Source organism: Pongo pygmaeus, chromosome 20 (genome assembly GCF_028885625.2).
Source record: "Pongo pygmaeus isolate AG05252 chromosome 20, NHGRI_mPonPyg2-v2.0_pri, whole genome shotgun sequence".
NCBI lineage: Eukaryota > Metazoa > Chordata > Mammalia > Primates > Hominidae > Pongo > Pongo pygmaeus.
This window is the reverse complement of record NC_072393.2, coordinates 61,978,884-62,000,105: the sequence shown is the minus strand read 5'-3', so window position 1 is coordinate 62,000,105 and position 21,222 is coordinate 61,978,884. Positions and strand designations below refer to the sequence as shown.

At 57.0% G+C, this 21,222-nt stretch overlaps 2 protein-coding genes across 13 annotated transcripts; both read right to left on the bottom strand.

The window, feature by feature from the left end:
• Positions 1-627: 627 nt before the first annotated feature.
• On the bottom strand, positions 628-16,621 carry ZNF865 (zinc finger protein 865). 10 transcript variants are annotated; one of them, XM_054464269.2, is made up of 3 exons: positions 15,083-15,641; positions 13,823-14,500; positions 628-6,997 (listed from the first exon to the last, which is right to left on the bottom strand). In XM_054464269.2, the coding sequence occupies exon 3, from the start codon at positions 6,969-6,971 to the stop codon at positions 3,795-3,797; it is 3,177 nt and encodes a 1,058-aa protein (XP_054320244.2). In that variant the 5' UTR covers positions 6,972-6,997; positions 13,823-14,500; positions 15,083-15,641; the 3' UTR covers positions 628-3,794. The 10 variants fall into 10 exon arrangements, 7 of the variants coding, with proteins under 7 accessions (XP_054320244.2, XP_054320245.2, XP_054320248.2 ...); XM_054464270.2 differs by having other exon boundaries at positions 13,823-14,393; XM_054464273.2 differs by having other exon boundaries at positions 13,823-14,108.
• A 1,103-nt stretch (positions 16,622-17,724) lies between these two features.
• Positions 17,725-21,109, bottom strand: ZNF524 (zinc finger protein 524). 3 transcript variants are annotated; one of them, XM_063658274.1, is made up of 2 exons: positions 21,017-21,109; positions 17,725-18,788 (listed from the first exon to the last, which is right to left on the bottom strand). In XM_063658274.1, the coding sequence occupies exon 2, from the start codon at positions 18,748-18,750 to the stop codon at positions 17,956-17,958; it is 795 nt and encodes a 264-aa protein (XP_063514344.1). In that variant the 5' UTR covers positions 18,751-18,788; positions 21,017-21,109; the 3' UTR covers positions 17,725-17,955. The 3 variants fall into 3 exon arrangements, with proteins under 3 accessions (XP_063514344.1, XP_054320251.1, XP_063514343.1); XM_054464276.2 differs by lacking the exon at positions 21,017-21,109 and adding an exon at positions 20,459-20,955; XM_063658273.1 differs by lacking the exon at positions 21,017-21,109 and adding an exon at positions 19,094-20,276.
• Between the last annotated feature and the right edge of the window lie 113 nt (positions 21,110-21,222).

Genomic DNA, 21,222 nt, shown 5'->3' with positions numbered 1-21,222 from the left:
AGCTTCTGTTTCCCCATCCTTAGAATGGGGGGTGAAGAGGCCCCACTGTGTGGTTACGTGTTATGTGGTTCAGCGGTAGGAGAGGAGGGTCAGGGAAGTTCGGCAAAAGCACACTCAATGTGCTTTGCATGCTTGTTGAGTGACAGCCTGTGATTTGCACACCCTTCTGTTCACCCAGTGGGCCTCATGAGCTAACTCACAGGCAACTCACAATGTGAACAGAACTCATTCCATTTTCCTCAAAGAAACCTCCAGGCTTCTGATGTCATTGGCACCACTACCCAAGCTGGATACCTGGGCAGGTTTAAACCTTCTTCATCCTCATTCTTATGTCCAATCCCTTATCAGTTTCCCTCAATTGAGCCAGTTAATATCTTTGGAACTGGAACGTGTTTTCAGCATCACTACACTTGTAGACCAACAGTGGTCTCACACACAGACAACTGCATAGCAGTCCAGTGCCTGCTTTTTTTTTTTTTTGAGATGGAGTTTTGCTCTTGTTGCCCAGGCTGGAGTCCAATGGCACAATCTCTGCTCACTGCAACCTCTGCCTCCTGGGTTCAAGCAATTCTGCCTCAGCCTCCTGAGTAGCTGGGATTACAGGTGGACGCCATCATGCTCAGTTCATTTTTGTATTTTTAGTAGAGATGGGGTTTCATCATGTTGGCCAGGCTGGTCTCAAATTCCTGACCTCAGGTGATCCACTTGCCTCGGCCTCCCAAAGTGTTGGGATTACAGGCGTGAGCCACTGAGCCCAGCCACCTGCCCTCTTCATTCTCCATATGGCATCCACGCAGATCCTTGTCACCAAGCCACAGCTCCTTGTGGCTTTGAGACGATTTGGAAATGTGAATGCCTACAAGAGCTGGGTGAAAATGTAAATACATGAGCAAGACGGCCACGTTCAAGGGGGAAATATCAGCAACATGAAATAATGGCGATTGCCACCAGGTCTCAGAATTGGTATTCAACAAATTGGAGAGTGCCCCTTCAGAAGAGGGTAATGGCTGCTCAGCTCCGGAACACAGATTGGGTTGCCACATCTTCCAGTTTCTTTCAGAAGTTCCATTAGTTCACATTATGTAAAATCTTTTGATTTCCCAATGTTGGCAGTCAAGTCAAACTTTTTAAAAAATGCACAGACTAAACAAAAATGTATTGGTGGTCATATTCGGCCTTGCAGCTGCCAGTTTCCAGCCTCTAGCCTATAAAATCACCCAAGCCCCACAATTTGGAATTCAAGACCCTTCAGGGTTTAGCCCCCAAGAACCCAACCTCCAGCCATAGTAATCTGTCTTAAATGCTCCAGAATAGCAGGGTTTAGTTCAACACAATAAACTCTCTGCCTGGAAATCTTTGCCACTTCTTTTTTTTTCATATTTATTTATTTTTTTGAGACGGAGTTTTGCTCTGTCGCCCAGGATGGAGTGCAGTGGCATGATCTCGGCTCACTGCAAGCTCCGCCTTCCGGGTTCACGCCATTCTCCTGCCTCAGCCTCCTGTGTAGCTGGGACTACAGGCGCCCGCCACCTGCACTCACCACCACACCCCGCTATTTTTTTTGTATTTTTAGTAGAGACGGGGTTTCACCGTGTTAGCCAGGAAGGTCTCGATCTCCTGACCTCGTGATCCACCTGCCTCAGCCTCCCAAAGTGCTGGGATTACAGGCGTGAGCCACCGTGCCCGGCCTCTTTGCCACTTCTTTACCTGGCAAACTCCAGTTGGTGTATGTCATCGTTCAGGGATCACCTTCTCCCCAAGAAGCTTTTCTAGCCCCCCTTCCACTCTGACAAGGTGACTCCTCTGTGCTCCCTCAACCCCTAGTGATACTTCCATGTCCCTTACATTGTGAGGCTCCATTTCCACGTTACTGCTGAACCCTGAACCCTGGGGGCACTGGCACAACGTCTGTCTCATGCTGGGTCTTCAGCATTAGAACATGGAGCCACACAGGGTAGCTGCTCTCCCATGGGTCACACAGGACTCACCCAGGCAGCGTTCTCTTACCTAGTTTCATCTTCAAGTTTCTTTCTTTTTTCCTTTTTTTTTTTTTGAGATGGAGTCTCGCTCTTGTCGCCCAGGCTGGAGTGCAGTGGTGCAATCTCAGCTCACGGCAACCTCCGCTTTCTGGGTTCAAGTGATTCTCCTGCCTCAGCCTCCCGAGTAGCTGGAATTACAGGCGCATGCCACCACACCCAGCTAATTTTTGTACTTTTAGTAGAAAGGATGTTTCACCATGTTGGCCAGACTGGTCTCGAACTCCTGACCTCAGGTGATCTGCTCGCCTTGGGCTCCCAAAGTACTGGGATTACAGGCATGAGCCACCGCACCTGGCCTCATCTTAAAGTTTCTGTACTGAAGTACTCTGGGACTGAAGTCCAAATTATTTATTTGTTGAGATGGAGTCTCACTCTGTCGCCCAGGCTGGATGCAGTGGTGCGATCTCAGCTCACTGCAACCTCTGCCTCCTGAGTTCAAGTGATTCTCCTGCCTCAGCCTCCTGAGTAGCTGGGATTACAGGCGCCCACCACCATGCCCAGCTAAGTTTTGTATTCTTAGTAGAGATGGGGTTTCACCACTTTGGCCAGGCTGGTCTCAAACGCCTGACCTCAAGTGATCTGCCCGCCTCGGCCTCCCAAAATGCTGGGATTACAGGCGTGAACCACCATGCCCAGCCTGGAGTCCAAATTCTGTGGATTTTCGAGATGTCCCTGGAGCACCTTTGTTCTTCAGGACCCCAGGCCCTTCTAACAAATGAGATAACGAAACACACATTGCCAGGCATACATCTTGCTGTTCCCAGAGCCAACATGAGAGCTGTGAACGGGCTTTTGAATCTCCCAATCATTATCCTGGAGGGCAAGTGCTAAGAGGGAGCTGTATGTATCATGACCATCAGTCTGCACATGGTTGTGAGGCAGCCGCGGCAGCCGGATGGGAGTTCTCTTTCGTGTTACTTGAGGCCAAGGGGCATGTCCAATTCATCTGTTTCCCCAGTGCCCAGCTCAGGGCCTGGCTGGCAAGAGGCCTCCGGAAGTGGCGGTGGAGTGAACAAAGGCTGAAAGCATCAGAAAGGGGAAGAGTCGGGGCATGTTAAGTCAGTTCCTGAGAGCAGACACTTACCTGTCTTGTCCATCTCCATTTGCCCAGCTCAGACTAACGCTGGGAATACAGCAAATCCTCAGTAAGTCCCTGTTGAATGACAGTGAGTGAGAGACAGAGGTGCCCGGCATCAAAATTGCAGAGGAAACAAGTTTTAACTTTGTGCTTTGCCACCATGTAATCCCCACTCTCCCTGGGTGGGATGCAAAGATGGACTCCAGCGGCCCTCATGGTAAGATTTATTATTCTCCGCTCTGTACAAGCCGCGTCTGCCACCCCGCCCCCCACCCCCCCACCCCAAAAAGCACCCAGCACTCCCTTGTGCCCTCCCAACTCTGCTCATACTCCACTGTCCAGCCAGATTCCAAAGGAGGGGGAGGGGCGGTTCAGACCCATCTCCGCCAAAACTTACTGGGGGCAGAGTGCTGCTGGGGCGGAGGCTGATGCGGGTCACAAACGAGGGTTGGACGGAGGATAGGGTTCAGTGTCTGATGGGATGAGGGGAGGGCAGAGAGGTCGAGGATGGGAGTGACTCAGTCTTGAGCCTGTCGGGCGTGCGCCCTGAAGGTCGCTAGTCCGTCTGAAGTTCTGAAGGATGGGGCAAAGTGAGGGGCGAGGAAGAGTCTGATCAGTACTGGGAGGTGGGAGTCCAGAAGGGGGCTTTTGATGGGAGTGGGATGGGAACCCCTCGGTCAGGCATCCTTCCCGGCCAAGGTGCCCGCCCCTGCTCCAGGCCCCCCGAGGTTCTCGGCCTTGTGCGCCAGGCGGTGTTTCTTGAGGCCGTAGGTGTTGGCGAAGCCCTCGCCGCAGGAGGAGCAGCGGAAGGGCCGGCCGCCCTGGTGGGCAGCCAGGTGCTTACGGAAGTAGCCGGGATCCTTGAAGGCCTTGAGGCAGGCGGGGCAGCGGAGCTCGGGTCGCGGCGGCTCATGGGCGCGCTGGTGGCGCAGCACGGAGCTCAGGTAGAAGAAGCCCTTGCCGCAGTGCTCACAGCGGTAGGCGCGCTCGCCCAGGTGCAGCCGCTGGTGCTCCAGCAGGTTGGAGCGGTAGCGGAAGGTCTTGCCACAGGCGCTGCAGCGCTGGGGCCGGGCCACAGCGTGCAGCCGCCGGTGCTCTGCCAGGCTGGACGACTGCGCGAAGCGCTTGGCGCACACGCCGCACTTGAAGGCCCGCTCGCCAGTGTGCACCACGCGGTGCTGCCGCAGGTACCAGGAGCGCAGGAAGCCTCGGCCGCACACGCCACATCGGTACGGCCGCTGTTCCGTGTGGCAGCGCTGGTGGCGCATCAGCAGGGCCGCCTCCCAGAAGCGCTTCCCGCACACCGGGCAGCGGAAACCCCGCTTCTGCCGATGGCTGCGGCGGTGCAGGAGCAAGTCGTAGGCGCCTGCGAAGCTCTGGCCGCAGAGGCCGCAGCCTAGAGTCCGTCGCACCAGGTGCACGTACTTGTGAGTCACGAGGCCCAGGAAGTGCTTGAAACTCTGGCCGCACGTGGCACAGCTGAAGCGCTCGGGGCCGGAACTGGCACCCCCGCCAACCCCTGCCACCGCCGCCCCGCCTGCGTCCTCACCCCCAGACACCCCTGCCAGTGCCGCCACGGCCGCCCCCACCTCCCCCGCCAGCCCGTTGTCCAGGACGCTGGCCGCGTCCGTGCCGCTGGAGCCGTCCGGGGGCTGCGGGCCGCCGGGTGTGGGCGGGAGCAGGCGCTCGGGGGCGGCCTGGTGGACCAGCTTGTGCCACATAAGGTTCTCGATGAAGCCGAAGGTCTTGCCGCAGGCGTCGCAGCCGTATGGCTTCTCTGCCATGTGGACCTCCTTGTGACTCATGACGTGAAAGAGATCCGGGAAGTGCTCGCCGCAGTCCGAGCAGGCGTAGCTCAGCCCATCGGTGGGCCCTGCAGACGTGCCCGAGGCCCCGGGCCCACAGGCCCCCGGCGCGCCCTGGGTGGAAGGTAGGCCGGCTGCCCCGGCTAGGGCGCAGGGCAGCTGGAGCCGGTGCACCTGGCGGTGGCGGGTGAGGCTCTGCGGGTAGCCGAAGACCTTGCCGCAGAGCTCGCACTTGTAGGGCCGCTCGCGCGTGTGCACCACGTGATGCTTGCTCAAGTGGAAGGATTCGCGGAAGCGTTTCCCGCACACGGGGCACTGGTGGGGCTTCTCGCCCGTGTGGATGCGCTCATGGCGCTTCAGGGTCTCGCGGCGCCCGAAGCCGCGCCCGCAGATGCCGCAGCAGAACGTCTTTCCTGGGACGCTGGCGCCCGAGCCTCCCGCCCCGCTGGTCCCCGCGCCGCCGAGCAGCAGCGGGTGGGCGCCCAGGAGCGGGACAGGCACGGCGCCATACACCACCGCCGCCGCAGCCGCCGCCGCCTTCTCGCTGTCTGTGGTGGGAGGGTCGGGGGGCAGGAGGTACGGGCCCGGGGGAAAGGTGGGCGGGGGCTGCGGGGCCGAGGCCGCCCCGTCCTTGGGAGCCTCCGCAGCGGCAGCGGGCGGGGCGTGGGCGGCCTTGTGGCGGAGCAGGCTCTGCGGCGCCGAGTAGGACTTGCCGCACAGGTCGCAGGGGTACACGGGCCGAGGCCCCCCGGCGCCCGCCCCCGCGTGGGCCGCCTGGTGCTTGAGGAGGTAGGAGGCGTCGCGGAAGGCCTTCCCGCAGATGCCGCAGGGCAGGCGCAGGAGGTCAGCCGAGTGCGTCTTCACGTGGCGCTTCAGACTCTCCCTGCGGTTGAAGCTCTTGCTGCACACGGAGCAGGAGAAGGGCTTCTCGCCCGTGTGGATGATCTGGTGCTGGTGGAGGTGACTGGGCTTCTTGAAAACCTTCCAGCAGAGTGGGCAGGCGAACGGGCCATCGCCGCCCCCGGTGGCGGGAGGGGGCACCCCCACACCAGCAGGGGCGGCGCTCCCGTCTGCGGAGGGGGTGGGCGCCGCGGGCGTGGCTGGAGGGCCCGAGGACACCGTGGAGGGGGCGGCGGCGGTGGCTGCGCTGGCAGCGGGTGCTGGGAGGCCCAGCGGCGGGAGCGGGGGGCCGGGCTGGGGCGGGCCCCCTGCGGCCGGTGGCACGTCCTTGTGGCAGCGGCGGTGGCGGATGAGGCTGGACACGTGGTTGTAGGTGCGGCCGCAGACGCCGCATTCGTAGGGCCTCTCCCCCGAGTGCACCAGCATGTGCTGGACCAGGTGCGAGGACTGCTTGAAGGACTTCTGGCACACGCCGCAGGGGAAGCGCCGCTCCATCAGGTACTTCAGTCTCCGGAAGTAGCCCTTGTCGTCCTTGGTGGGGTCGCAGGCCGCCGCCGCGGGGGGTCCTGGCGGGGTCTGCGAGGGGGCAGGAAGTGGCCCTGGGGCCCCCGCGGGAGCGCCCAGCCCAGGCGTCACCCCCGGCCCGGACGCGGGCCCTCCTCGCTTCAGGTTCCCAAACAAGTGCTGGTGTCCTGAGAGGTCCACGATGCCCCACTGCGGAGTGGGGAAAGCAGCGTCAAAGAGGGGAGGGGGGGGCGCCCCGAAGGCGGGCGGCAGGGGCGGGTCGGGCTTCTTGGCTTGGGAAGAGGAAGAGGACGAAGATGACGACGAGGAGGAGGAAGAGGAGGAGGAGGAGGAGGACGAGGACGAGGAGGGCACCTCCGCCTTGGGCTTGAAGGTGGACTGGGGCGGGTAGTCATACTGCGGGGGAGGGGGCTGCGGCGGGGGCTGCGGTGGGGGACCGGGGGCACAGGGCAGGGCCGCCACCGCCTTGGCGTGTTCCCCATACAGTTCCATGGGCTCGAAGCGCTGGTGGTTGAGGAATTCCAGGAAGTCGAAGGGGTAGCTCTGGAAGTGCACCCCGTCCTCGCCCCCGATGCCGCTGCTCCCGCCACCCCCGGCGCCGCTGCCCGCTGGGTTCGCCTCCATCTCCGGCGGGTGGGAGAGGGGAGACCCTGTGAAGAGGAGGACGGGGCTGAGGACACGGCCGCGGGGCTGGGTCTCCCCGCAGGTGAATGGAGCTGTGCGCCCACTCATCCATCCTTGTGCGGATCACCCCCTCGCCTTCCAGGTTTAGGCTTCCAGTCCCTTTGCCTGTCCACCCCAAAGGGCAGCCCTTCCTCTTCGCTCCCTGGCCCCAGGACTCTCCTATTCACCTTTCCTCTCTGTGTTCTCAACTCCCACCACCCTCCCCAACTCTCTTTTCCTTCTCTAATTCCTTCCATCTCTCCCCATCTTTTCTGGGATCCTCACACAGCTTTGTAGAGGAGTCCCTCTCCTCCACACCACCTGCAGGCCCTCTACTTTATTATTTGTAGAAACAGGGTTTTGCTTTGTTGCCCAGGCTGGTCTCAAACTCCTGCACTCACGTGATCCTCCAGCCTCCACCTCCCAAAGTGCTGGGTGATTACAGATGTGAGCCAGCGCGCTGGCGTGGGCCCTCTCTACTTTCTCTCCTTCTCAGACTCCAATTGTCCAAGCATCCTGGGGGCCTCTGGACTCCGTTTTCTTTCCAAACCCTCTCAGGCCCTCTGCTGTCTCCCCATACTCCTGCACCCTACCCCACCTGCAGCCCTCCGTCCTCATCCCTTCAGGTTTCATCCTAAAATGAGCATAATGATAAAGGGAATCACAGTTTCTATCAGTGTAATTAGGAGGGAGGACTCTGGGGCCAGAATCAAATGTAAGCCCTGCCACTTTCTAGCTGTGTGGCCATGGGCAAGTGACTGAACCTCTCTGTGCCTCCATTTCCTCATCTACATCTGGGGACCACAAAGCACATGCCTACCTCACAGGACTGTGAGGATTCAACACACTCATATGTGCAAGGCTCTTAGGGGGGCGGTTCCTGGCACTCTGTAAGCACTCAGTCCATAGAAGGTAGGGACTGGGCACAGTGGCTGACAGCTGTCATCCCAGCACTTTGGGAGGCTGAGGCAGGAGAGCTGCTTGAGCCCGGGAGGTGGAGGCTACAATGAGTTGTCATCACATCACTGTACTCCAGCCTGGGTGACAGAGCAAGACCTTGGCTCTAAAAATTAAAATAAAAAAATTGAAGATATGATACTGTTATCACTGTTACTACTACTAGTAGAAACGGGGAAGTCAGAATAAGCCTAGAGAACTGAAAAAAGTCAGTATGGGGGGGTGCATTCTTTTAATATTAATAGACCGTAGAAAGGAGAATTTGCTTGCCCAGGAGAAACAAATTCCAGCAAGGGAGCTGGCATATAGTCAGAAGGTGGTCTGATACAATCAAAACACAGACCTTGGGCTTGGACAGACCTGGGTTCAAATCCCATCTCCACTGGGATCCACACTTTCTCCATGTTTAAAATGGGGTACTGCAGGGAGATTCAAGGGGGTTGGAACAGAACGTAATGAAACACAGGCATCAGCAGAATGCATTCAACCCCCTGAGCTATTTGTACCATCCATGACATCACACACCTGAGCTAAGCCTAGCAACAGAAGCAGGAAGCATGAGTTCCATCCTTGCCCTTAGTGGGGCTTCTCCTGACCCTCCACCCCCGGCATCATTCTCTGGCACCTCCTTTACACAACTTTTCATTCCAGATGGCACCACACCACACCACACCACACAGATCCTCAGCTCCCGTGACTGATCTCCGAGTTCTTGGTCTACTTGCCGGCCTGGGGAAGCACCTCCACCAAGTGGGTGGAGGGTGAGTGGGTGAAGGGCCCATGAGGTCTGACCCGCTTCCTGTCCATCATCCCTACCTGATGGGGGCCGGGCTCTAAGTCCAGCCCACTGTGGGGGTCAAGGGGGTTCCTACCAAGGCCTGGACCCTTTATCCTCTATCCATCGGGCTGCTCTCTCCTCCCACAGGTGAGGGGTGAGTGTCTCTTCCACCCCCACCCCAAACGCCATCCTGGAGTGAGATATTTTTAGTCTCCAGCTCCGGGTGTCCGTGTCCTTGGACAAGACTCAACATCCCATGCCCTTCACACCCCCTGCGTTTAATCCGATCTCCGGAAAGAGGACAGGCATGGCTGGGGTGGTCATTGGAAGGCGTGGCTGGGGTGGTCATTGGAAGGCGTGGCTGGGGTGGTCATTGGAAGGCGTGGCGGGGGTGGTCATTGGAAGGCGTGGCGGGGGTGGTCATTGGAAGGCGTGGCGGGGGTGGTCATTGGAAGGCGTGGCGGGGGTGGTCATTGGAAGGCGTGGCGGGGGTGGTCATTGGAAGGCGTGGCGGGGGTGGTCATTGGAAGGCGTGGCGGGGGTGGTCATTGGAAGGCGTGGCTGGGGTGGTAATTGGAAGGCGTGGCTGGGGTGGTAATTGGAAGGCTGTAGGCAGAATCTAAGTTGGGGAGACAGCTCTGGAGGGGGCTGACTGGCTAAGGAGGCAAACACAGGCCATAAGGATGCAGGGAATAGGGGGTGATTTAGGTGCTATGGGGAGGGAGGGCAAGAGTGTTTGGGGAAAGAAGCCCCTGACTAGCTTGTCTCCACTAGAGCACACGTTAATCATAGCTGTCACTGATTGGACATCTCCTAGAGGCCCGCCACGGTTCTAAGCACGTTACACATATTAATTCACTGACTCCCCACAACTCTAAGAAATGGGGGCAGCTGTTCCCGCCATTGGATAAATTAGAAAACTAAGGCACAGAGAGGCAAAGTGAGTTGCCCTGGTCACGGAGTAAGAGTCTGGATCAATGGGCTTGAACCCCATTCCCACCCTTGCCCCCACAGCAGTGTTTCACCGGGCTGTTCCCCGAGTGAAGGAAGGTGAGGGGAGAGCTATCAGGATAAGAGCTTTATTTAGGGGTGTCTTCTGAGTTATGAGGGGTGTCTATACAAGGGGCCTGGTAGGAGAGGGTGGTGGTTACTTTCTCTTCTGCCTACAATGTTCTTCCCCAGATTTCAACAAGGCTCCCTCTGGAGCCTCCTTGGGTCTCTACTCAGCACTCCCCACCCCATCACTCTCCAGCCCCTCATCCAGCTGCAGGTGTTTCATTATAGTTATTGCCACCAACTCATGTTATTCCTTTTCTGTGCATTTACTGTTTGGCCCCTCTCTAGGAAAGCAAGGACTTCGCCTGTCTTGCTCGCCCCTGTGACCCCAGCACTTAGCGTAGCACCTGGCACAGTGTGGGTGCTTGACAAATATCTGCTGATATGTGAAAATGAAACACCACCTTCCTAAATTACCAATGGGTCCACAAAGAAATCATACATTAGAAAATGCTGGCCAGGCGCGGTGGGCCCCACCTGTAATCCCGGCACTTTGGGAGGCCGAGGCGGGAGGATCACCTGAGGTTAGGAGTTCGACACCAGCCTGGCCTACACGGCAAAACCCCGTCTCTACTAAAAATACAAAAATTAGCCAGGCTTGGTGGTGGGCGCCTGTAATCCCAGCTACTTGGGAGGCTGAGGCAGGAGAATCGCTTGAACTCAGGAGGTGGAGGTTGCAGTGAGCCGAGATCGTGCCACTGCACTCCAGCCTGGGCAACAAGAGCGCGACTCCATCTCAAAAAAAAAACAAACAAAAAACAAAAAAACTGCTTAGCAATTAATGAAAATGAAAACACAACATACCAAAGCTGAGGAGGTGCAGCCAAAGCAATGCTCAGAGGGAAATGCACAGCTGTGAATGTCTACCTTGATATTTGTGGAATGAACAAAGCGATGAGACTAAGCTGATCCAACTCCCAGAGGAACAGAGGGGTACGTGTAGCAGAAATGGAGCTAAATGATCCCAGGGATTCCTGGGAGAAGCAATTCTGGGGACAGTGATGTTATGAGGAGGGCACTGAGGGCAGGGTGTGGAGATGCTGAAGGGGATACATCAGTGGTGGACAGAATTGACCAGGCTCATGATAATATCCACTAGGAAACCAGAGACATTCCCTCTTTCACACAACTCAAGCCTAAACTGGTAGCTTTTTAAGAGGGGATGTCATAGGAGGGTTTTATGCGAAGAGAAGCATGATGGGGAGGGACCCACCCCCCCACCCCCACCCCCACCCCCACCCCCACCAAGGGACAGGAGTCCCACAGCAAGTGCATTAACGGTTCACATTTATTGTTTGACCAGTTTGATATCTGTCATTGCCTGGATGCAGCACAGTCCTGTACCATTACTGGGCCCATCTTATAAGTGGGGAAACTGAGGAGCAGCATGGGGAAGGCATTCCTCCAAGGTCATATGGCCAATAAAGAGGAAAGCAGGTAACTGATTCCAGGTCTTTCTGATGCCAGACTGTGGGCCATTCTGCTGCAACAACGCTGCCTTGTGATGAAATTCTGGTTTGTTAATAAGAGTAATGTAAAGTGACATATAACACTGGATGTGTGCTTTCTACCAGCCCAGCACTCTTCTAACTCTGATGTGTGTTGACTCAACGAATCTTCCCAGTAACCCTAGAAGATGGTTACAATTATTGACTCTGAAATAAAAAGGAAGAGACTGAGGGCCAGAGAGGTAAATTAAACTTCCAAAGTCAGGCCAGGCATGGTAGCTCATGCCTGTAATGCCAGCACTTTGGGAGGCCGAGGCGGGCACATCACAAGGTCTGTTCCAACCCTTTGTGTTGTTCAAGACTAGCCTGGCCAATATACAGTGAAACCCTATCTCTACTAAAAATAGAAAAATTAGCTGGGTGTGGTGGTGCACACCTGTAGTCCCAGCTACTTGGGAAGCTGAGGCAGGATAACTGCTTGAACCCAGGAGGCAGAGGTTGCAGTGAGCTCACGCCACTGCACTCCAGCTTGGGCGACAGAGTGAGACTCTGTTTCTCAAAAACAAACAAACAAACAAGCAAACTTCCAAAGTCACATTGTTAACTAGTGGCAGGGCCAGTGGTTGAAGAAAGGCAGCAAGGCTCCGGAGTCCCATCACATGCTGTCTTTCAGTATTTCTCCCTCCAAAATGAAGGAGGACCCCCCCCCATCCCACTTTATACTGGAAATATGCATTGCTCCACCCATCTCCCTGCCACCAAATCCCAAGTCTCTTGGCTTGACCCAAGACCCGGACAAGTCACCAACATTTGTTGACCTCTAACAAGCATTGTGCTTAGGTGCCTTATGGCTTGTTTCATTCAAACTTCACAATAAACGTGTTAGTATTATTCCCATTTTACTGACAGGACTATAACCAAACCATGTCTATCCTCTGTCCCAAACCAAACAGTAACCCTATCTGGTTCAAAAGCCACAGTCCTGGCTGGGCGCAGTGGCTCACGCCTGTAATCCCAGCATTTTGGAAGGCCAAGGCAGGAGGATCACCTGAGGTCGGGAGTTTGAGACCAGCCTGACCAACATGGAGAAACCCCTCTCTACTAAAAATACAAAATTAGCTGGGCGTGGTGGCACATGCCTGTAATCCCAGCTACTTGGGAGGCTGAGGCAGGAGAATCACTTGAACCTGGGAGGCGGAGGTTGCAGTGAGCTAAGATCACACCATTGCACTCCAGCCTGGGCAACAAGAGCGAAACTCCTTTTCAAAAAAAAAAGCCACAATGACCTCCACAGTCTCCTCGCTGCTCTTCCAATGTGCCCACTCCATTCCTGCCACAGGGCCTTTGCCCGCTGTTGCTGCTGCCTGTAATACTCTGACTCTCAGGCAACCATCTCACTCACCCCTTCACCTCCTCCCCATCTTTGCTCAATTGTCTTCTCAGTGAGCCTCTCAGTAACCAGTGACCTGTCACCCAGGCCCACATCCTGATCTCCCTAACCCTGCTTCATTTCTCTCCTTACTGCTCAGCATCATTTATAACCTCACATAGTCTACTTCTTTGCCTTGATTTTGCTGGTCTCCCCATCCAGATGATCAGCTTCCTGAAGGCAAGGATTTTTATCTCTTGCTCACTGTTCCATCCCCAGGGCCTCCTACAACAGTTCCTGGCTTGATACATTTTTGTTTGAAGAAGTGAATGAATGAGGCTAGGAAAGGAGGGAGTGATTTGCTCAAAGCTGTGAACCCTAGTAGAATCCAGGGCTCATCCTCTTAATCACTTCACTCCTGGGGTTGGGGCGCTGTTAAGAGCAGCCCCCCAGTGGGCCACAGTTGTCCAGGAGAAGGGGAATGTTTACTCTTGTATAACTTTTTGGTGTGTGGCTTTTGGGAGCGACAAGATGACAAGACAGGAAAATCCTGGGGGAGGCCATCCTGAACCATAGCCCCCCAGCTCTATCTATTTATCCCATGATATTCTGAACATGCATATATACTCTTGGTGGTTTTTTTTTTTTTTTCACTGCAGCCTCGAACTCCTGGGCTCAAGCAGTCCTCTCACCTCAGCCTCCTGAATAGCTGGGACTACAGGTGCACACCAACCACACCCAGCTTTTTTTTTTTTTTTTTTTTTTCTGTAAAGACAGGGTCTCACTATGTTGCCGAGGTTGGTCTTGAACTCCTGGTCTCCAGCGATCCTCCCACTTTGGCCTTCCCAACTGCTGGGATTACAGGCATGAGCCACCTCGCCTGGCCTGTATTTTTTTAATCATCTGCCCCCCTCAACTAGCATATCCACTCCATGAGGACAGGGATTCTTGTCTATTTTGTTCTCTGTTGTACCCCCAATGTAAAGTAGGTGCTCATTAAACAGTTGTTCAACAAGTGTTTACGAATGAACATATGAATGAATGAAGAACATTCTGGGCTCGGTAGAGCTGACAAAGGCTAGATAATTTATCCCAGTGCCCTCAGCTCCAAAGCCTTTTGAGACCAAAGCTTCCTTCCTCTTGTTCTTCCCTTCAAATCTTCCACTCCACCCTCACCGGCCTCCCCTGCTGTTCCTCTACTCACCATGCTCACCGCCACTTCAGGGCCTTCGCACTTGCTGTTCTTGCTGCATGCTCACCCAGATCTTTGCATGGCTAAGCTGCCTCTTGTAATTCAGGTTTCACCTCTAAAGTAGTTCATCAGGCTCTCAGAGAACCCACAAAACCCCGCGTATCTTTGTTGACTCGTGTGTGATCAACTAGACTGTGAGACCCCGCACAGTGAGAAGACTGTGTGTATCGCTCCCCTTCATGGCTGTATATACCCTTCAGCTAGAATAGTGAATATGCGTTCAACGCGGAATGAATGCCTACGAGAAAAGAAGTCACACCCTAGTGAAGTCCAGGGTCTTCCCTAGGGAGTCCAGGACGATGGCATGAGAGCTGGGTGAGAAGCTGCAGGTCAGGGCAACAGTTGTTCATGCCATAGGAAGAGGATGAGGAACATTCTGGGAAGGAAGGCTTCGCCGCCTCACTGCGGGACACTGTTCTGTGGCAGAAGTAATGAAGACGGGCTGACCGCGATGAGGGTGGGGTGAGAGGAGGTACAGGAGTATTTCATGGGAGCCTGGAGCTAAGCAGGCGGATATTTCTACCTGAAGCGGGAGAGGATGTGAGTGTGAAAGAACTCTAGAGGGAGCTGTCCCGCTGCGAGGGGGGGTGGCTTTGAAAGGGGTAATCTTAAGGGGAATCACTGGAGGACCTGCAGAAGGGAAAAAGGCATTCTTGGTGCTGACCAGAATAGAAAGTATTTTCACACCCACGAAGGGGCGTTCTGCTGGGGAGGGAGGTGGTCAGGGCCATTGGGGGCTGTTGCTGTGTATGGACAGAGATAACGGGGGACAGTTCTGCTGCAAAGCACTAAGGCAACACTGGGGAGAATTACATAGAGGATACTAATAAGAGGGTTCACGAGCAGCTGCCCTACGTGGGGAGGGGCAATGCTAATGGCATCTGGAGGCTGACCTGGAGGAAGCAATGACCGGGGGCGCTATGTGGAGGGGATCCTACGAGGAGGTATCATTTGGGGGCCCTGGCAGCCGTTTAGGGGATCGCCACGAATGAAAGCGCTTTGGCAGTCATCCTAGCTGGGGGCGTTCATGGGGGAGCTATCTGCAGTGGTCTTACCCGGGAGCAGTGATTGGGGGTCCCTTGGCAAGGGCCCGGCGGGAGCTGCACTGACTTGCTAGGGGTTGGGGGACGTTCTGGGGACCAGAGCGGGCCAGGGCGGGGCCCCCCGCCCCCGCTGCACCCGGGCCCCCGGGCCACGCACCCCGTCACTCACCGGCGCCGGGGTCTCCGCCGGGAGGAGGCCGAGGAGGCGGAGGAGGCGCCGCCGCTCCGGGGAGACCCGAGGGCCCGACCGGAAGTGCCGCCCCCTCCCCCCTCCCCGGCAGCCCCGCGCCGCCCGCCTGCCGGCCCGCCCGGAAGCGGAAGTCGCGCCCGTTCCCGAGGCGCCGGCGTGGAGGATCGGAAAGAGGAGGCGGTGGCGGGGACCAGGAGCGGGGAAATGCGCTTGCGCACTGACTCGGGGACGCGAGCGGTGAAAGCCCGGGCCGCTTCCGGTGGGCGAACTGAGCCAGGTGCGCCTGCGCTCTGAATGCCCGCTTCTTCTCCGCGAACCACGCGACACGCTCTGGGCGTCCGGTTAAGCCACACCTCCGGCTCAGGTCTTACACTGAAGCCCCGCCCCCTGGCCCTGAACCATGCCCATCTCACAGCGTAATTATAAGCCCCCTACTGCCTCAAAAATCTGTCTCCATCCCCTCGTCCTCATGTAGTTTCTCCTGTTCTTCGCCCTCTCCAAGCTCCTACTCTCTGAACTTCACCTCCCAAGCCACGCCCCTTCCACCCAAACCACGCCCCTTGTATGTAAGCCCCGCCCCTTCACCCGATAGCATTTAAGCTGCAGCTCGTGACTTTTGAGTGCCTCCCACCTCTAAAGTATTCTTTTAAATCGGTGGTTGTCAAGGATGGTTGGGAGGCCAGCAGCATCCGGCTGCCTGTTCAGACCATGCAGAATAGAAGCCCTGAGGTTGGGGGTCTAGGGATCCGTGTTTTGAAATACTCTAGCTGATTCTGCTGCATGCTGGTCAAGAGCCATGGATTTACCACACTTAACACTGCCCCGCTCATATAATCGCTATAATCCCCACTCCCAACTCAGCCCCATCCCAAACAGCCAAACCCAGGCCCATTCAGCCCCTCCTGGTAAACTTCCACTCTCCCAGGAACTTCCCTTAGATACGCCTCTTAGGTACTTCCTTCTCTCCCCACCGCCTCCATAGCAGTCGTGCGCTCCCCTCAGCACCTTCTCCTAAGTCCCACCTCTAATACCCTGTTCCCTCAAAGTTTCTCCTTTAAGCACCGGCCCCCCGGCCCTGAACCACGCCCACCTCAGAGCGGAATTATTATAAGCTCCGCCCCTCACCTTAAAATTCGTTCTCTTGGCCTGGCGTGGTGGCTCACGCCTGTAATCCCAGCACTTCGGGAGGCCAAGGCAGGCGGATTGCTTGAGCACAGGAGTTCAAGACCAGCCTGGGCAATATGGCAAAACCCCGTCTCTACCAAAAAAAAATACAAAAATTAGGCTGGACGCGGCGGCTCACGCCTGTAATCCCAGCACTTTGGGAGGCTGAGGAGGGTGGATCACGAGGTCAGGAGTTCAAGACCAGCCTGGCCAAGATGGTGAAACCCCGTCTCTACTAAAAATACAAAAATTAGCCAGGCGTGGTGGCGGGTGCCTGTAATTCCAGCTACTGGGGAGGCTGAGGGAGAGAATTGCTTGAACTCGGGAGGCAGACGTTGCAGTGAGCCAGATCGCGCCACTGCACTCCACACTGAACAACAGCAAGACTCCGTCTCAAAAAAAAAAAAAAAAAAAAAAAATTAGCTAAATGCTAAATATGCCGGCGCGCGTCTGTAGTCTCAGCTACTCTGGAGGCTGAAGTGGGAGGGTCGCTTGATCGTGGCAGGTCGAGGCTGCAGTGAGCGGTGATCGGGCCACTGCACTCCAGCCTGGATGACAGAGCGAGACCCTGTCTCAAAAAAAAAAAACATAATCCGTCCTTGCACCACTATCACGCAGTTCCTCCTGTTCTTCCCCAGCTCCAAGCCCCTACGCTCTATTAGATCAACTCTATCCATCCTCTTTAAACAACTCTCACTTTATGCGGACCAACCCCTAAACCTCTTTAAGCCCCACCCAACTCTAATCCTCTCCTAAGCCCCCGCCCCAGTTCCCCGCCTAACTGCCCCGCAGTCTCAGCCCCACCCCTGGCTCCTTAGCCCCGCCCCAAGCCACACCCCTTATCTCTAAACCTTACCCAGACCGTCAGTCCTGTTCATACCTTTGTCTTAATTTTTCCTTCCAAACAGTAGGTCCTCAGGACAAGGAGGTGGGGCAAAATGGCTGCAGAATTTCTGGGAATTGGCTAGGATAGAGGCGGTCGGACCTAGGGTCAGGTCTGCATGGAAGGTTCAATGTTTTAGTTAGATTGGATGTGTACTGGGAATAAAGCTGACCCTTGAACAACACGGGTTTGAACTGCAGGTCCACGGAGAGGCGGACTTTTTTTCACCCAAACACCGATGGAACACACAGTATACGGAGGGCGGATTTTCCTACATCTGCGGGTTCCGCTGGGCCCACTGCTGGACTTGAGTATGCCCGGATCTTGGTATCTGCGAGGTTCGTGGAACCAATTCCCCGCGGACTCCGAGGGACCACTGGACTTTGGGGTCTGATGGAGATGGGGAAGGGGCCAAGGTTCCCCCCAAAACCATTCTTTGGCGAGCACCACGCTCATGAGGCACAGGAAGTGGGGTCCTCTCCAATTCCCCGCACTCCCGACAGGATGGTGTAGCCGAGGAAGAACATTTGAAGGCAGGAGAGGATGGCATCCCGGCACGGAACACACACAGGCAGCCAGCAGGCAGAGATTTATTTCCACAGCCCCTGCCTCCAAGGGTCTGTTAGTCTGGGGGAGGGGGGCTGAAGGCAGCTGGACCCAAAAGTTTAGGTCTCCACCCTCCACCTGCTCCCACAACGGAAAGACCACCAGAAACAAGGGTGTCCTGGCCCCCTGGCCCAGGCCCAGCACCAGCCAAACTCTCTGCTCTAAACCTGGCCCAGGGAGTGATGGCCGGGGGTGTGGGTCAGGCCGGCTCCCCCTTCCCCTCTGTCTCCTCCTCCTCCTCAGCCCCTGCTGTGGCCGGGATGCCCTCCTCGTCCCACGGCGGTTCAGACCCTGGATCTGGTGCACACAGGGGTACCCCCATGGCCTCCGGGTGCTTGCGCTTGGCATGGCGCCGGAGCGTGTTGGCCTCTGTAAAGCGCAGCCGGCAGATGGGGCACTGGTACGGGCGCTCCCCCGAGTGCACACGGTGGTGGTGCGCCAGCTCGCCCGCCTCGCGGAAGCGGCGGGGGCACAGCGGGCAGCGGAAGGGCCGCAGGCCGGCATGGATGTTGCAGTGCCGCCGCAGGTGGCTGGAGCGCTTGAAGGTCTTGCCGCAAACCTTGCACTGGTGCGGCTTCAGCTCTGAGTGCGAGATGCTGTGGCGCTCCAGGTCGGAGAGGTAGGGGAAGGCCCGCAGGCACACCGGGCAGAAGTGTGGGGCCTTCCTGGGGCCGGAGCCCTCAGGCCCAGCCGCTGAACCTTCAGAGACCGTATAGGGCACACCCTGATCATCGATCAGAAGGAGGTCGCTCCCGCCACTGCTGCCTACTGGGGCTGTCACCCCCTGCACCTGCACCAGTGGGGGCTCCTGCCCTGACTTGGGGGGGCGGCCCCGCTTGCGAGGGAGGGAGGCCTTGAGTGTCCGATTTGAGGAGGTGGCTCCCCCAGGACGACGGCCTCGGCGGCCCCGGGGAACAGGAGGAGGTAAGGCCAGAGGTTTCTCTTCCTCCCCGGGCAAAGGCGAAGGCAACGGGTCTGGGCTGGGGGTGTCCATTGAGCAGTGGGGGGCTTGGGTCTGGGCACTGGAGCCAGCTAAGAGGAGAGAGGGGCAGAGTCAGTGCTCACAGGGTCTAGAGCACCCCTGTGTCCCCCAACACCTCGCCCATCCCTCTCTCCAAGTCTCTTGACAAAGGTGTGGTTGACATTCATCCAGATACACAATTTTAGCTATGCTGGTGGGTAAAACAGTGAGATGATCTTGTATCAGCTGATAAACAGGCACTTCCTGAGCTCCACCAGGCATCCCTATGCCTCCCTAACTCTCCTTCTGGATCTAGAAGTTCAAGATCAACATGAGCAACACCCTTCCCCACATCACCGCCCCCCCCAAAAAAAACCTTTCAGAGAGGATAGAGTCCAACTGAAGAGTGCAGACCAGTATTGTGATCCTTGAAACGGAGAGCCCATCAAACTCCAGAGCCATAAAGGCCTCACGAATGCTCTCATCCCTCCCTGCTGACTGGCAGAAGTGGGGAAGGGGTTCCGGAGTGGAAAAAAGGGACTGGTCCCAGGTGATATTTGACCCTGATTACTGGATGAGGAAACGTATCTGCGATGTTAACAGCCTGGGCCCTGGAGTCAGACATCATTCGTTCAAATCCTTACTCTCTGCGTGGCCTTGGGCAAGGTGTTCGCTTCTCTAAGCCTTAATCAAGACTTTTGCAAAATGGGACACATAGTTCTATGTACTTGCCCAGACATGCCATAAGCATAATACCCACAAAGTGTTCATACACAGAAGCTTTCAGGACATATTAGCCATTGTTATCAGGAGCAGCTAAGCCTCACATCAACCCTCTGAATAGGGCATATCTGTCCCATTTTGCAGATGGGGAAACTGAGGCACAGGAAAGCCAAGTCAGTTGCCTAAGTTCCTCTGCCAGTAAATGGCAGGGCCAAAACTGGAAACAGGTCTTGCTGACCCGAATGTCCCAGAGAATGGAGAACAAATAAACCCAAAGAGGAAAGGGGACATTACGAGGGCTCAGTCCTGGGTTTGAATTCAGCTCTGCCTATAACTAGCAAGTGACTTTGCCAGTTTCCTCCTCTGAAAAGTCGATAAACCAGGGTTGTCAGGAGAATCGAATGAGACAGTGGGCTTTAAAACACCCCTCGCACACTGCCTGGTGCATAGTAAGCACTCAGTAAACTTCACCAAAGCCACCACCATCTTCCCGGCGCCCACTCAGATACTGGGAGCATGGGATTGGGGTGTAACGGAAGGGAAGGGGAGGCACAGGTGCAGCTGGAAGCAGGTGTTGCAGGTGCCCCCCTGCACCCCCCCCCCCTTTAACAGCCACATAGACTGCGGTGCAGAGAGAAGCAACCACGTTTCCATACGGTTCGCTCCCACGGGGTAGCCTAGTCTAGGAGTCTGGTCTTTGGAACGGTGGAAAGGGGGAGACTGGTCCCCCGACCCTCCCCGTCCCCTCGCCCCGGTACTGACGCGCCCATCAGCCCCCGAGCTGCGAAGCCCAAGCGCGGGGCGGGCCCTGCGGGGGCGACGGCCAATGAGCGGCGCCGGGTAAGCGGGCGGCGGGGGCTGCCAGGAAGGGGGTCTGCGCGCGCGCGCCCGGACGGCTTCGCGGGGCGCGAGCGCGGGAGCAGGAACAGGTGTTGGAGGCGCGCTCCGGGAGCGCGCGGCCCGGCCTCCCCTACCCCCACACCCCCCATCCCGCCTGCGCCCCCCGCCTCTCGGGTACCTCATTTGCATGTCGCCGGGGCTCGCGAGTGTGCGCGCGCGCGGGGGCGACGGGGCCGGCGCGTGGGAAGGGGAGGGGGTGAGGGGGCCCTGCCCCTCGGCGGCGGCGAGGCGGGGGCGGCGGCGCGCTGTGCCGGCCCCGCCCCTCGGAGAAGCGCCGGGCCCCTCCCTTCCTGCCCTTCCCGCCCGCCTGCGTGCCCGCGGGAAACAAAGGGGACTCGCTGGGTCCTAAGGACCGGTCACGGCCACGCCCGCAAGCCGCGCCTGCGCACCGGCGGCCCTGGTGTGTCCCCAGTAGGAAATAACCCAGCACCACATCCCCAACCACCTCGAAACGCCTTTCCTCTCACAAAGCACACAGTCGGGTGACCCAATCAAAGACAGATACCGAACGATGAGGAGCGGGAAAATGGCTGCCCAGTGCCCGTAATTAACATGGCACCGGACAGGCTTCGAAGCCCATGGAGGGCTAAGTGGATAAGATGGTGCCGGTCTTTTCCAGCTCTGTATTGCAGTTGGCGCACTTCGCTTTCTCTTTTTTTCCCTAGTCCAACTGTACCTCCTAATCGGGGGAGTCCGAGGCTGTGAAAAAGAAATAGTATCTGCTCTCATTTACGTTAGCATCGCCTAGTGTCGCCACGGAGAAGAAGCGGCGATCTGAGTTCTTTGCCCTTAGTCTGTATGGCGCCGTGGGTGTCCCTAAGCCCCGCCCCTTCCCGCTGCCCTCACCCAAGATGGCGCGGGCCTGGCTTCTTCAACCTCCAG